Source organism: Megascapheus bottae, chromosome 6 (assembly GCF_031878675.1).
Source record: "Megascapheus bottae isolate mThoBot1 chromosome 6, mThoBot2.hap1, whole genome shotgun sequence".
Lineage (NCBI taxonomy): Eukaryota > Metazoa > Chordata > Mammalia > Rodentia > Geomyidae > Megascapheus > Megascapheus bottae.
This window is the reverse complement of record NC_143514.1, coordinates 51080066-51096028: the sequence shown is the minus strand read 5'-3', so window position 1 is coordinate 51096028 and position 15963 is coordinate 51080066. Positions and strand designations below refer to the sequence as shown.

General features: G+C 41.0%; 2 protein-coding genes across 6 annotated transcripts in view; one reads left to right on the top strand and one right to left on the bottom strand.

Moving 5' to 3' along the window:
- Positions 1-8886, bottom strand: part of LOC150061836 (calreticulin-like) — a 47566-nt gene extending 38680 nt beyond the window's left edge. Inside the window, exons 1-2 of the mRNA XM_090333991.1 lie at positions 8881-8886; positions 7189-7276 (exon numbers count right to left, since the gene is read on the bottom strand). Of these exons, the coding sequence (XP_090190117.1) occupies positions 7189-7276; positions 8881-8886 (94 nt within the window). The remainder of the gene's footprint in view (positions 1-7188; positions 7277-8880) is intronic.
- Positions 8887-12143: 3257 nt separating this feature from the next.
- The window catches only part of Osbpl9 (oxysterol binding protein like 9), a 105101-nt gene continuing 101281 nt past the window's right edge, over positions 12144-15963 (top strand). For all 5 annotated transcript variants that reach the window (XM_090334857.1, XM_090334855.1, XM_090334854.1 and 2 more), the window contains exon 1: positions 12144-12323. In XM_090334857.1, the coding sequence (XP_090190983.1) occupies positions 12159-12323 (165 nt within the window). In that variant the 5' untranslated portion in view covers positions 12144-12158. The remainder of the gene's footprint in view (positions 12324-15963) is intronic.

Sequence of the window (15963 nt, the reverse complement as noted above, 5' to 3'; positions counted from 1 at the left end):
ATTTTAGAAAAAGCACTGAGTCTTAGAGATGGTGGGTCACTTGCTCAAGAATACACACTAGACAAGTAGCACGGCCTAAATATAGAACCAGATCTGCCTGACTTCAAAGCCCAAGTGTTTAACATTCTTCAAAGTTTGTAACAGTTTGATAGAGCTTGAATACATGTAGAATCCAGAAAATAAGGCAGGAGAGAAAGTGTGAAAATGAGACAGAGCCAAATCAGTCCAGGCCTTAAATGGCAACTGAGTAGTTCAGATGCTTCCTCAAGGCCAGAGTTTTCCTTTTTCTTATTTTTTATGTTTTTTTTTTTTTTTTTTTTTGCCAGTCCTGGGCTTGAGCTCAGGGCCTGAGCACTGTCCTTGGACTTTCTCAAGGCTAGCACTCTACCACGTGAGTCTCAGCACCACTTCCGGCTTTTTGCTATGTATATGGTACCAAGGAATCGAACCCGGGTCTGCGTGCATGCTAGGCAAGCACTCTACCACTTAGGCCAAACTCCTGGCCCCTTTTTTATGTTTTTTGGCAGTACCAGGGTTTGAACTCAGGGCCTCACTCTTGCTAGCCTGGCATGATACCACTTGAGCCATACGTCTAGTCCTGGTTTTCATGAGTTATTTTAGTATAGGGTCTTGCTTTCTTCCTAAGCATGTACCTGAGCTGTGATCCATCTACTTTTAGGCTTCTCCTCATCACTATAGAAATAGGCATGCACGTCCATGGAGATGGCTTCCCTTCTATGGAGATGGAGTCCCATGGACTTTTCTTCCTGAGCTGGCCTCTAAGTGTGATCTTCCTGTTCTTAGCTTCCTAAGTAGCTAGGATTACAAGTGTGAGGCATTAATACTTGGATCCAAATTTTTCAGTCTCTGCTGTGGAGGGCCATCTTCTGCACTGTAGGAGGTTTAGCAGTGTTCCTGGCTTTTTCTTATAGATGCCAATAGCATTTGCCCCAATAATATTTTTTTTTGGCAGTCCTGGGGCTTCAACTCAGGGCCTGGGCTGAGTTCTGTCTGTCCTTGAACTTTTTCAAGGCTAGCACTCTACCATTTGAGCCACAGTATCACTTCTGGCTTTTTCTGTGCATGTAGTACCAAGGAATCAAAACCAGGGCTTCAGGCACATTAGGTAATCACTCGACCAGTAGGCGACACTCCAGACCATGCCCCAATAATTGTGACAATTGAAAATGTCTCCAGACATTGCCAAGTGTGTCTCCTAGTGTGTGTGTATGTGTGTGTGTGTTCTGCATGTGTAAGTGTGTGTATGCTCAAAATTAAGTCCCAATTGAGAACTACTGCTTCTATACACTAGCGTTTGAAAAGAACATGATAAACATTAGTAATGCTTTTCTAAAATCATTATCTCTTACAATAACCATTGTAATGTTCACAATGTGAGCCTTTGGGAGAAACTGTATTATGTTTTAGTTCTGATAAGCTGGACTTGCATCTACTATTATGGTAACATTCCAGTGGAGTCTATTCATTTTCTGTGAAATGATAAAGGTGACCATGGACTCTGACCACAGTGTCTTCTTTGGTGTTTTGTTTTGTTCATCCTGGGCTTGAACTAGGCCTGGGCACTGTCCCTTAGCTTCTTTTGCTACAGGCTAGCACTCTACCACTTGAGCCACAGTGCAACTTCTGGCATTTTCTATTTATGTGGTACTGAGGAATTGAACCCAGGGCTTCATAGATGCTAGGCAAACACTCTTCCACTAAACCACATTCCCAGACCTCTTTGTTTTTTTTTTTTTTTTATTTTTAGCTCCGGGCACAATTAAAGTTCACTGAATGGGAAATGTTTTAAAATTACATTATGTAAAGAATTAAAAAAAAAATTTTTTTTTTTTGGCCAGTCCTGGGCTTGGGCTCAGGGCTTGAGCACTGTCCTTGGACTTTCTCAAGGCTAGAGCTCTACCACTTGAGCCTCAGCACCACTTCCGGCTTTTTCTGTTTGTATGTGGTACCAAGGAATTGAACCCGGGTCTTCGTGCATGCTAGGCAAGCACTTTAACCACTGGGCCAAACTCCCAGCCCCAAGAATTAAAATTTATGTTATGATATCATGCTGAGATCAGAGGGTTGTTAGAGGTCTAATATAAAATAAAGTTATTTTAGTCTTTTTTTGCCAATCCTGGGCTTGAACTCAGGGCCTGAGCACTGTCCTTGAGCTTTCTCAAGGCTAGCACTCTTCCACTTGAGCAACAGCACCACTTCTGGCTTTTTCTGTGTATGTGGTACCAAGGAATCAAACCCAGGGCTTTAGGCATATTAGGCAAGCACTATGGACCTGTTTTAGTCCTTAAATGCAAACATCCTGCAAATCAGTAAAATGTGTGCACTGCATTTTCAAATGTGCTTTTCCATATGGGGAAAAAATTCATGTGACATGATTAGCGTTCACACAATTTTCTTTAATCTGCAAGACTATGCTCAAATTGTTTACTTGACTCAGTCCATTTGTGCAGTTATAACAAAATATCTATGACTGGGAAATTTACAAGAGATAGACATTTATCATCAAAACTGGAAAAAAGAGACACATTTCTTGCTGTATATTATGGTTGTGTCTCTAGTCATCTACTCAGGAGATTGACATAGAAGGAGCACTCGAATTTAAGAGATAAAAGCAACATAATGACACACTGTCTAAATCATGAGAAAAGAAGAAAAGAAATAAAGGTGCAGGAAGACAAGAAAGAGAAGGGGGGAAAAAAAGAAATCTTTTTTCAGAGTTCTAGTGTAGGAAGTCCAAGATCAAGGCACTAGCAGATTTAGCGTCTAAGAAGAGCATCTCTCTGCTTCCAAAATGGTGATTTCTTGCTGCATTTTCATATTAATAGATGGGGTAAAAGCAGTTGACTGTTGAGTCCTTACACAGTAAAAGAGATGAAAGGCTGCTCTCCGAAGCCTCTTCTATAAAAGCATTATGCCCATCCATGAGAGAAGGGCCCTATTGGCTCAGCCTCTCAAAGGGTTCACTGTTGGTACTACCACTTTGAAGTTTACTTCCAACGTAATGAATTTTGGAGGTACACATGCATTCAAACCATAGCATTACTTTCTAAAGCATTTTAGATTCACTCAATGCAATTTAATTCAGAATATACTTAACTAACCCAGGAAGGAAAGGAAGGTAAGGAAGGCACAGTTACCAACCTCTAAGATGTATTTAATTAAACAGATTGTCAGGCTCCTGGACCTTTCTGACCCTGTCCTATCACTTATCAATGGTGTATTCTTGGGCTAATAAGGTCTGCACATGGTTATTGAGGGCCATAAGTACTGTGCCTTCTCTTTAGACTTTTTACTCCATTAAAAAATACTTAAAGATGACTGCATTGAAATAGAGACAAATATAGTGCAGATAAATTCATTATTATGTATTCATTTTTCTTGTAGATTTAGAAGAAACTAGAGTCAAAACATTTTCTTGGTCCCTGCAACTATCATGAGCCCTTAGCACTGTGCCTACTATACCAAATGAATAAATTATGTTTGGGACTCATTAGTGATATACCTCTCTTTAAAAGTTTAGTTTTCAAATGGTTGCCATAACAATTACTTGAAGCATTTATAAGCTGCATAAGGGCAGAAACCAAATTTGATTTAGTCTCTACCTAATTAGAGTCCTTGGCATAGAATAAGCACTCAATAAAATGAATGTAAAATTAGTCACAGTACAGTACTTATTTGATATATACCAGATTTATTTTAGCAGAACTCATTAGAAATCGTTCAGGAAAGCCAGGCGCAGTGGCTCACGCCTGTAATCCTAGCTACTCAGGAGGCTGAGATCTAAGAATCAAGGTTCAAAGCCAGCTCAGCACAAAAGGACCTGAGACTCTTATCTCCAATTAATCACTAGAAAATGAGAAGTGGGGCTGTGGCTCAAGGGTAGGGTGGTAGCCTTGAGCTGAAGAGCTGAGGAACAATACCCAGGCCCAGGGGTAGGGTGGTAGCCTTGAGCTGAAGAACTCAGGGACAGCCCCCAGTCTGAGTTCAAACCCATGACCTACCAAAAAAAAAAAAAGAATAAAGAAAGTAAATCATTCAGGACAAACATGATATTTGCAAGTTAGAGTATATAGTATAGGCCTTGAATGGAACAGGACTTTAGATCAGGAAGAATCCTATCTAAAGTGAGTCAACCACTTCATATGCTTTTAAATGTTTTATTCATATATTTATATCAGTCATCATCATAATACCATCCATCACAGGTGTATGGGTAGGAGAAGGTAGTGTTGGAAACTATCAGTTTTACTCTCCGGTGTGGTGTATTTACATACTCAGGGAGTTGTTCCAATATTGCCTGTATCTCCAAATCCTCTAGATCTAATTACAAAGCTACAAAGTGAGTGCATAAATTATGCACTAAGGCCCATGTTTTGGAAATCACTGTATAGTCCTGGGAATTAGATAGGAGGTTAGATCTTGGTAATTGATATGCTTCCACTTAAAGGTTGAAACCTTGTGGATCAGTTCTTTCTGTCTCAAGGCAATGTGTCTGCAGTTTTGCTGGGCTATTTGACATTTAAACTCCCAACACTAAGTACGAAGAGGAAAAGAACGTTTGGAACCGCCTAGTCAATTCTTCTCATGTCACCTAACCTCCCACCACTGATGTATTTGTGCTCCTGCTATAGCACATCTGGACAAAGATGGCATTTCCCAGGTGCATCGTACAGAATTTCAGGCTTTCAAGCTCTTGCAGATATTGTTCTGTTTGCCTGGAATATTCTTCAAAGCCCTTATCATTCTGGGAAACCCCAGAGAGAGATCCTATTTGTAGTAGTTTCTCCACAAATGTTCTCTCCTAAGAAAGCCAAATATGGGTTCCGTGTCTACAAACTCCTCTCAAACATTACCTCTTTGCTAACCTTTCTCATCTTCCCTAGAAAGAACAGAAGAAAAGAAATGTGTATTAGACACCAATTACATAGAAGCATTATGCTGGATTCTTTATATCTATTATATTATTTAGCCTTATTCTGCAATTTTGTGCAGAGTGTATCTTTTATCCTCAGTCTCTAGTTCACGAATCTGCTGTGTAAAAGGTCAAGCATCTTGAACACAGTGGAGGAGGTAGAATTGGAATTCAGATCTGCCTGGCTATCTCCCTCAGGCTAGTCAGTATTTCTGTTCTTGGCAAAATCTTTCCATCATGGCCTTCCCCAAACATTATCACCCTATGACAGCTTATTTACATAGTTTTATAATCTAAATTCTTGAATCATAGGACATTAAATATTTTTTTCCTCTTGTATCCTCAATGCCTGGCACAATGACTGGTGACTGCTCAAAATACAGTGATGGAATGAGGTGAGAGACAACACACTTTCACACTTTTAAACTTGCAACCTAATTGTCTTTTTTGTCAGTTTAGGTCTTGAGTATTATTCTTGAGCCTTTTTTTTTTTCTTCATTCGTGGGGCTTGAACTCTGGGCCTTGGTATTGTTCCTGAGCTCTTCAGTTCAAGGCTACCACCCTACCCGTAGAGCCTCCATTTTTTTTTTCTAGTGGTTAATTGGACATAAGTCTCACTGACTTTAGTGCCCCCACTGGCTTTGAACCTTGATCCTCAGATCTCAGCCTCCTGAGTAGCTAGGATTACGCCTGGCACTCTGAGACTTTTTGTGCTCAAGGATAGTGATCTACCACTTGAGCCACAGTGCCACTTATGGTTTTTGAGTGCAGATAAGAGTCTTGCCTTTTTTTTTTTTTTGGCCAGTCGTGAGGCTTGAACTCAAGGCCTGAGCACTGTCCTTGGACTTTTTTCAAGGCTAGTGTTCTATCACTTGAGTCACAGCACCACTTCCAGCTTTTTTTCTACATATGTGGTACCAAGGCAAGCACTCTACCACTAGGCCAAAAACCCAGCCTGGAGATAAGAGTCTTTTTTTTTTTTCATATCTATAGAGTTTATTTTAAAAAATGTTGAAAACTGAGATAAGACTCTTAAGGGGACTTTTCTGCCCAGGCTGAGTTCGAATCACAATCTTAAGATCTCAGCCTCTTCAATAACTAGGATTAGAGGCATGAGCCACCTTGCTGCAAACCATTTTAAAATATATTATTTTATTAAACCACAAAGAACCATAAGAAAAACATCCTACTCTTGGAAGCTAGCCATTTTTTCCCTAAACTTGATGTTTCATTTTTCTTATTTCTCTAGCTAGGGGAATGAGTAGGAAAGAACCAGGAATTGCTATTTGTAGACAAAACAAGTCCTGTCGTAATTTCCTTTTTCCAAATGAAAGCATAATTTGTTTCCTCGACATTCAGCAAAGGACAATTAGGTTTATTTGTTTGTAGGTTTCTATGTTTAGAAGGTGATGGTCTAGAAATGTTTTCTTTGATGGCCAACAAATGCCGATTAAGAAATAAGAGACCAATAATAGCAATAACCAAAAAAAAAAAAAGGAGTTGTCTGGAAGTTTAGGAAGAGAAAGGGTAGCAAACTAGAAATAATAATGCACTATAAAATAGTTTGCACCTGGGCCGGGAGTTTGGCCTAGTGGTAGAGTGCTTGTCTAGCATGCATGAAGACCAGGGTTCGATTCCTTGGTACCACGTACTTAGAAAAAGCCAGAAGTGGTGCTGAGGCTCAAGTGGTAGAGTTCTAGCCTTGAGAAAAATCCAAAGACAGTCCTCAGGCCCTGAGCTCAAGCCCAGGACTGGCAAAAGACAAACAAAACAACGAAAAAAAAACAATAAAAATAATCTTAAAAAAATAGTTTGCACCTACTCAACTGATTGTGGAAAAGTGGAAAATCATTTTTGCTGAAATCTTTTTTTTAAATCACATTTCTTAAACAGTTGGGTTTTTGTTCTTCTTTTAAAACAAGTGGCTACTTAAGTAATTATTCAGTAACACAAGTTAGAAACCTTGGGTTATCTGTGACTCCCTTTTGTCTATCTCATTTCATTCCATTGTTCAGTTAATTTTAAAATCTTTTTTTCATATATTTTTTACTGTATAATTTTAAAATCTTATCTCTAAAAATGTTTCTGAATAAATACACAGAAGGATGTTTTTCTCATTCTCCGTCTCTGCTATCATTGTCCAAACTTAGATTTGCTTTTTGTATTGCCCTTCTCCTTTTGTCTTCAGTTTCCTGCCAATATGACCTTTAAAAATTCTCTTTCAGAGGCAGGTGTAATGCTACAGTAACACATACCTGTAGTCTCAGCTATTTGGGAGGTTGAGGCAGGATGATCATGATTTTGAACCAAGCCTGGGCAACCCAGGGTCACCTCTTCGACTGCCTTAAAAACAAAATAAATAAATTAAATAACAATAAATTAACATCTAGGGCTAGGGGGGACTTATAACTTAGTGATAGAGAATGCATTCAGTCTGCACAAGGCCTTGAGTTCCGTCTTTAATGCCAAAACAAAATCATTTATTGATATTCTAAGTGGTAGGATGAGTCAATTCCAATTTCTAACCTAATGAGTTTCTGATGTTTAAGGCTTAACATTATCTCTACCCTTTGACCTTGTCTAATGTTTTTTCTATTTCCTTTATCTGCCACTTCATTCCATGCAAGACTAGTCACTAGGAAACATAGGAATGAGAGCCAATGTGACTCTACCATGTTTAATTTTAGCTGATGATCTAAAACATGCAGATTCACACTTTGTGTAGAATGTAGACAAAGTGCAGTAGAATTGGATATGATCTGAGGAGTCACACACTGCTCTTACTCTTGGCTCTTCCTGTTGACCTGTATTTTGACATTTGAAGCTAAGCCTTCTGATATCTGGTGTCCCTGATGAAAGCTAAAGCTGATTTTCAAGTTGCTGATGTTGCCTATATCATGTCCAAGATGTTTATTTACACACAGACAATGCAAGTAGAGTTTGTGGCAGGTGGGCGGAGGGGGGGGGTGGATGGATATAACAACAACAATAACAAAAGACCTAGATTCTATTTTAGGCTTGGCTGTTTACTAATTGTAGCCCAAGGATTATATTTATAGGACAGGTATTATTATAATACGCATTTTGTAGGACTGAGGATTAAGGATAAACTATAGATAACAGTGTTCAGCACTGGAGGTCAGTTTTAAGGGACACATGATTCAGACAGAGCAATCATTCTTAAGCACTTTTGTATGCTGGGCACTGGGCTCTTTTTCAGGGCTATAAAGATAAATTAAAGGGTTAGGGATATAGCTCACAGTACAGAGCTTGACTGGTATGCATAAGGCTTAAGGGTTGATCCTCAACACACACACACGCGCACACACACACACACACACACACACACACACACACACACACCAAGAACTGATTCTTAAGAGACTAATGGAGGTAATTAACACTATATAAATATCTTCTTTTAATCTGAGTCATAATATTTGAAAGAACCCATATTTTGCTTAATCCAAAAGTCATCAACAACAAGAGGGTTTCTGCTCATAAGTATCTGGAGTACCAGTTTCTATGAGAAGTGCATCATGTGTTTTGGGAAAGGTGATGTGGCATAAGGAAAAGAGAGACATGAACTCAGATACTCACCAATGAATACTGCTAGGTACCTAGGGTAGGTTGGTTAATTTCTTTGAATCTCTGTTCCATTATTGATAAAATGTGGAGGCTAATTCACTGATAGAATTGTACTGATGATTATATAATGTGCGAAGGTATCCTGGCACAAAGTAAACACTCAACCAATGGTGTAACTAAGAAGGAAAAATATATCTAAAAAAAAAGAACAGCTTTGTATTACACTCAATTGCATTCATGTTTTGTGCCTTTGGTTGTATAGTATTTATTACTATCCACCAGGCACTGTGATAAGCTCTTTACCTGTATGAATTCATTTAATTCTCAAAATAACCTTGTAAGGTAATTACTACTGTTACTCGCATTTTAAATAAGTGAATCTAAGGAGAAACTGAGGCTCAGAGAAGGTGGAAATGTTGCCTATGTAGCTACTAAGTGTGAAGCTGGGGATTGAAACCCAATAGGGATACTTTCAGGACCAGGAGCATGGCCTAGTATTAGAGTGCTTGCATAGCATGCACAAAGCCCTAAGTTCAATTCCTCAGTACCATATACCCAGAAAAAGCCAGAAGTGGTGCTGTGGATCAAGTGGTAGAGCTCCAGCCTTGAGAAAGCCCAAGGACAGTGCCCAGACCCTGAGTTCAAGTCCAAGGACTGGCAAAAAAAAATCAAAAGAAAGAAATAGGGATACTTTCTGAGAAATGAGGATTAGGCTATTGCATTATTGTGTATTTACACAAGTATACTTACATAAACCTAAATGGTTTGGCCCACTTCACACACTTGTGCTATGTAGTATAGACTCTTTAATGATATATATGATAAAATGATACATATTTGCTTTTAAAACTTTATGTTAAAACTGAAGAAACAACTGTCACATGGTAACTTCTATGTACGGCCACTTAACTAGAAATATAATCTTTAAAAACTGAAGACACAAACACACATATTAGACTAGGCCTTCATTGTTTCAGAATGATCAATATCAATGTCTCCTGATTCTACATCTTGTCCTGCTGGAAAGTCTTCAGGGAATACCGTACATGGATAAAGCTGTCATCTCCTTTGTTAGCAATGCCTTTTATTTAAATATCTCCTGAAGCAATTTTACAATTCACTGTTTGTTTTTTTCTTGACAAGTAGGAGTGCAAGCTGAAATAACAAAAGTATTATATAGTAAAGTAACATTGTTTATTGTCCTTATCTAGTATTATGTATTATACATAATTTTATGTGCCATACTTTTTATTTTTGGTGCTGGTCCTGGGGCTTGAGCTCAGGACCTGGGCACTGTCCCTAAGCTTTTATGCTCAAGGATAGCACTCTACTATGGAGATATAGCTCCCCTTCTTGTGTGTGTGTGTAGAGGGGTGCGTGTGGGTGTGTTCAATTGGAGATAACAGTCTCACGTATTTTCCTGCCTGGGTTGGCTTCAAACCACAGTCCTCAGATCTCAACCTCCTGAGTAGCTGAGATTACAGATGAGAAGATGAGAGACACTGGTGCACAGATTTATGTGCTATTCGATTCTGCAGTGGGCAGTGTAGATTTATTTATACCAGTATCATTACAAACACACAAGTAATGTGTTATATTATGATAGCTATAACATCACTTAGGCAATAGAATTTTCCAGCTCAGCTTTGTTTCAGTCTTAGTGATTACCATCATATATTTGGCTGTTGTTGGATAAAAACATTGCTAGGTAATGCAGGAATGTACTACAACACCACAATTCACATAAGTAATTACTAAGGGTTGAGCCTCCCTTTAGCAGATAAACCTCATTTGTTTTTTGTTGTTGGCACCTAACTCATACTCCTCCTTCTCCTTTTTGTTTTTTACTAGTCATGGGGCTTGGACTCTGGGCCTAGGCACTGTCCCTGAGCTCTTCAGCTCAAGGCTACCATCCTACCCCTTGAGCCACAGCCCTACTTCCCATTTACTAGTGGTTAATTGGAGATGAGTCTCAGGGCCTTTAGTGCCCAGGCTGGCTTTGAACTTTGATCCTCAGATCTCAGCCTTCTGAGTAGTTAGGCTTATAGGAGTGAGCCACCATGCCTAGATCCTCCCTCTGTTAGTATGGAGGATTTCTGTTCCTATCTAAGGTCAAACTTTTCCCTTGCGCTTGGGATCTCTCTCTCACTCTCTCTCTCTCTCTCTCTCTCTCTCTCTCTCTCTCTCTCTCTCTCTCTCTCTCTCTCTCTGTCACTCTCTCTCTCTCACTCTCTCTCTCTCTCTCACTCTCTCTCTCTCTCTTTCTCTCTCTCTCTCACTCTCTCTCTCTCATTCTCTCTGTCTCTCTCTCTCTCACTCTCTCTCTCTCTCTCCATTTTTCTTTTGCCAGTACCAGGCTTGGGCTCAGGGCCTGAGCTTTGTCCTTGGGTTTTCTCAAGACTACAGCGCTACCACTTGAGCCCCAGCACCACTTCTGGCATTTTTTCTATGTATGTGATACTTAGGAATCGAACCTAGGTCTTTTTGTGCATGCTAGGCAAGTACTCTACCACTAGGCCAAACTCCTGGCCCTCTTCTCTTCTTTGTCTAAGATGTCACCAGTTTTTCCCATGTCTGAAAATTAGCAGGATCATCAATCTTAAAAAACAACAACAACAAATAAACAAGTAAAGGGCAAAGAAAACCCCTCCCTTAACCTCATGTCCAGGTCTAGATAATGGGCTAAGTTACTTTAGCTTTTTTCCTGTACTCACACAGCTGACACACCTCAGTTTAAATGCCACTTAAAGGCCTGACTTGACCACCGGACAAACCAATTACTCCTTGACTTTCTTCAGCTTATTTACCTGCAAAATGGTATTGGGTAGCTTTCTTGTTCACTGTTTGCTTTCATCACAGAATTTAACCTCTTAGTGCTCATCCATTATTGTCTCTCTCTGGACCCTGAATAATGTGCCTGTACAATGTGGCTATAGTATGTGGTCCACAAACACTTAACATTTTAATTAGTCATCTTCTTCTCTGTTCTTGTCTCCTCCTGTGTTCGCCGTAGCTTACAACCCCACTCCCATTGATGTCTCGCTGTTTCCTCAGTTTGCTAAGCCCTAGCGTCCAGTCTTTGTGCCTGGTATTCCTTCCCTCGGAAGGCTCTCACTCCAGGTCTCTTTCATTGGCATCAGGTTTTCAGTTTTGTCATGAAGTATTTAAAATAGTATTTCAAGTATTTAAAACAGCTCCAACTCCCTCTTTTCCTTGGTTTATTTCCCTCCGCTGCCCTTATCAATTTTTAAGACGCTATATCAGCTGCTATCTATTTTATTGTCTGTTCACGCCTTCCTTCAGCCTCGTAGAGTGCCCAGCGCAAAACAGCAAATGTCTATTAAGTGAGTGGTTTGTGGAATGGATGCATTAATGAGCATCCGATGTGAAGTCTTCGGTACGTAAAACTCCTCACGTGAATAAGTAACCCTAATAGCAGTATTCACGCTCACACTCTCGCCACCCGCGTACCCCGCCCTGCACACAATAGGCACGGGGATAAAGCCTGTGTGACTGATTGCTGGGGGCGTGGCTCCGCGGGCCCACCAGGAGAGTTGCTTTTGGCCACGCCTTCCTCCGCCGCCCGGCCCGCGGAGGCCCCGCCCCGGCCCGCGGAGGCCCCGCCCCCGCATGCTGAATGCCTTATAGGCGAGTGACGTCAGGCCGTTTGTTGTCATTGGCGGCTCCCAAGATGGCGTCCATCGTGGAAGGGCCGCTGAGCAAATGGACTAACGTGATGAAGGGCTGGCAGTACCGTTGGTTCGTGTTGGACTACAATGCAGGGCTGCTTTCCTACTACACGGTGAGTCGTCAGAGGCTCCGGGCGCCTCCGGGACCGCGCTCTTGGAGGGGAGCGGCGGGGCGGGGGTCTTTGGAAAGCCGGGTTGTGGTGGCTTGGCTGGGGGGTACCGCCGTACGGGAGGTCTCCCGTGCTGGGGAGGGTCTTACGTCCCGGATAGCCAATGAGGGTGAAGGAGTTGCAGGCACAGCCAATGAGCAGGCAGTAGCTGCCTGATTTATGGGGCCGGGGCGAGCCGCGTTATTTTTCGGGGTGGGGTATTATGCTTTGCTGGGGTCCGGCGCGGGCGGCAGTGAGTGAGCGGTGGCAGTCAAGTTTTACAGGGGCCGGTGATGCGTGCGGTCGGCCCCACAGAGTCTCGGACTTTGCACTGTTCCCTCAGGCCCTGAGAAGGACCGCACCCCTCAGCTTCCCTCCGGGGACTGAAAAGCTGAGTTACCGGACCAGACGAGCTTGGCCAGGTCCAAAGGTGACCCTCGGGCGACACCCACCCGTCTGGCCTGGATGAGTGTCTCATTCCGAGGATGCACACCTCTCCTCTGCGGGGGGCGAGTGTCCCCGACGCCTTAACTTTGGAAAGCAGAGGCTTTCACTTACTCTAGTCTTCTGTGAGCCGAGAGGTGGAGGGATCCTGAGGTTGTCCCCCTTAAAGTTGTATCCCGGGGAGGGCGGATTGCAGAGTGTCCCTGTCGCCAACACGAACCAGTGGCCGCGGGAGAGTAGGTGAATTGTTAGGAATTTTATGTTCTGATTACACCCTCCCACCCCCATTGCATTAGAGATGGAAGGTGGGTGGCACTAGAGAAATGTACTTCCAAAGGTACTTTTTTGGAATGATGTATAATTAATAATAGCCAATGAGAGGAAGGGAAGCACTTAAAAGGACAGAATGTGCTGACGGCTTTAGAAAGTGATAGAAGGGGCAAAATACAGTTATGGAAGAATATTTAATATTGATGAGAGAAATAGGGACACGCTTATTATGCCTTCATTGAAAAAGTGTTGTTGAACTCCTGCTGTATTTCTCTGCAGCAAGAATTAACGGTGGTGTGATACTATTTTTCAGGAGTTTTATTCTAGCTGGGTGTCTCTTAATTCACTTTACTCTTATTAGCTCTTAAAGGTAAGCATTTATTATCTCCATTTAATATCCTCATTTTACAGTTTTGAGCCTGAGGCTTCAGGCTTTTAAGTAATTAAATCAAGATCACGCAGCTGGCAGTAAGTGGTGGAATCAGGATGCTAAATTCTTGGCTTTTTTACTTTTTCCATTGAACTTTACTTTTGCTATAGGAAGTCGAAAAGTGAGAATTTAAGTTGCTAAGACAAGCTAGCAAGAGTAATCTTTCATCATGCTTTTAACTAGCAACTTCCTTTCTCTACATTCCCCTTGAGCCTCATCAAACCTAGGGCTTTGCACCTGTTGGATACTTGCTCTCCCACTGAATTGTACCCTAAGCCTTTCTTTACATCATTTTCAAAAGGGAGAAAAAAAAGGCCAACACTCCATACCCATTGTGTTTAGTTACTTTTAAACACATCGTTCAAAGCTAAGAGTGGAAGCCCATTGGACTATGGCTGTAAATCTAGGCATTTGAAGGCTTAAGTAACAATCTTGGAGTCTAGGCTGGGTTACATAGTGAGATCATCTTAAAAAAAGATTAGGTAGACATGGAAGAGGAACAACTGAACATTATATCCTGAAAATTCTGGAATTATGAAGTTCCATGACTGAGATAAATCCTGAATAATAATTGGAATTCATTAGATGTAATACATTTAAAATCTCAGTATTTATCCAGCCTACTCAAGTGAGTGGCATTATGGAATTAAGTTCCTTTAAAAAATAACAACTGGCTGGGAGTTTGGCTTAGTGGTAGAGTGCTTGTCTATCATGCACGAAGACCCTGGTTCAATTCCTTGGTACCACATATATATATAGAAAAAGCCAGAAGTGGTGCTGTGGCTCAAGTGGCAGAACGCTAGCCTTGAGAAAGCCCAAGGACAGTGCACAGGCCCTGAGTTCAAGCCCCAGGACTGGCAAAATAAATAAATAAATAAAACAACAACCCAATTACTTGCTTGCTCCTTTTTTTTTTTTTTTTTTTCTTTTGCCAGTCCTAGGGCTTGAACTCTGGGCCTGGACATTGTCCCTGAGCTTCTTTTGCGAAAAGCTAGCACTCTACAACTTGAGCCACAGCACTACTTCCAGCTTTTTCTGAGTAGTTTATTGGAGATAAGAGTCTCATAGACTTTCCTGCCTGGCCAGGCTTTGAACCATGATCTTCAGACCTCAACCGTAGTTTAGGATTACACTAGGTTTCTTGGAAACTCTTAGCCCAGACAAAATGTTCCTTTTTTCTTGTTTGTTCTGTTTATTTCCTTCAGTGTGTGCCTTTTTTCTGCCTCATTGTCTTGTTCAGTAATATATATGTATATATATCTTTTATAAAGTAACTTGCTAGAGGACGGTGGTATCGTATTTCACACTAATGGCTGTTAAGAATTTTTTTTCCCTAGTCTTCTGTGTTGTTTGCTTGCAGATAAATATTGTACCATTTTGAAAATAAAATGACAACCAATGGAAAAGCAAGCATTACATTAAATTTTGGCAATGAATTCTATGTATTTGGCCATTGTTTCAGTATGTTTAGGATTCTGAAGGATTTGAGGGTATAGTTAATATTTGCATGTTGATAATAGTTGAGAGTCACATCTTCTGGGATGAATATATGAATTAGTTTTATAGCAGAGTTTTTAAGCAGAGTAGTAAAAAGTAAGTTACTTTATTCTTTATTTCTAAAATTACTTGAACCCTAATCTGCCTCTGATTTTTGATCTAAGATATCCTTGAAAAGTCAAAAATAACCAAAGGTTGGTGGTTGTGGCTCACACCTGTAATCTTAGCTACTCAGGAGGCTGAGATCTGAGGATCATGGTTCAAAGCCAGCATGGGCAGGAAAGTCAGTGAGACTCCTCTCTAATAAACTACTCAAAAAAAAAAAAAAAGGCAAAATTGGAGGTGTGGCAAAAGAAGCTCAGTGCCCAGGCCTAGAGTTCAAGCTCCTCTCTTCTAACACACCCATATACCAAACTGACCTTGCTCTAAAGTTGGTTTACACTGAGAATTGATTCAGGGATAATCTCAATTGAGGTAGGATTGATAAGATTGTTGTGAACTGAATAGATTTAGATAAGCCTTTCTTTAGCCTGGATATTTATCAAACTTTACCAGTTCTGGGGATAGAAATATGTTTTTGCTTTACTCTTTTTCTTTAGTTTCATATTTTTTCATAGTCTGTAAGTCCCTCCACTCCCCAGGGATGGAGATGGAATCTTGGGTCTTGTACCTATAAAGTAGTTGGTCTACTACTGAGCCCCAGCTCAATCTTTTTTCTTTTTTTTTTCCAGTCATGGGACTTGAACTCGACCTGGGGGCTGTCCCTCAAGGCTACCACTCTACCCTTGAGACAAGCCCCACTTCCCATTTTCTAGAGGTTAATTGGAGATAAGAGTCTCAGGTCCTTTTATGCCTGGGGCTGGCTTTGAACTTTGATCCTCAGATCTCCACCTCTTGAGTAGCTAGGATTACAGGCATGAGCCACTGCACCCGGCCTAGCTCAATTTTTGGATGTTGAAAAAT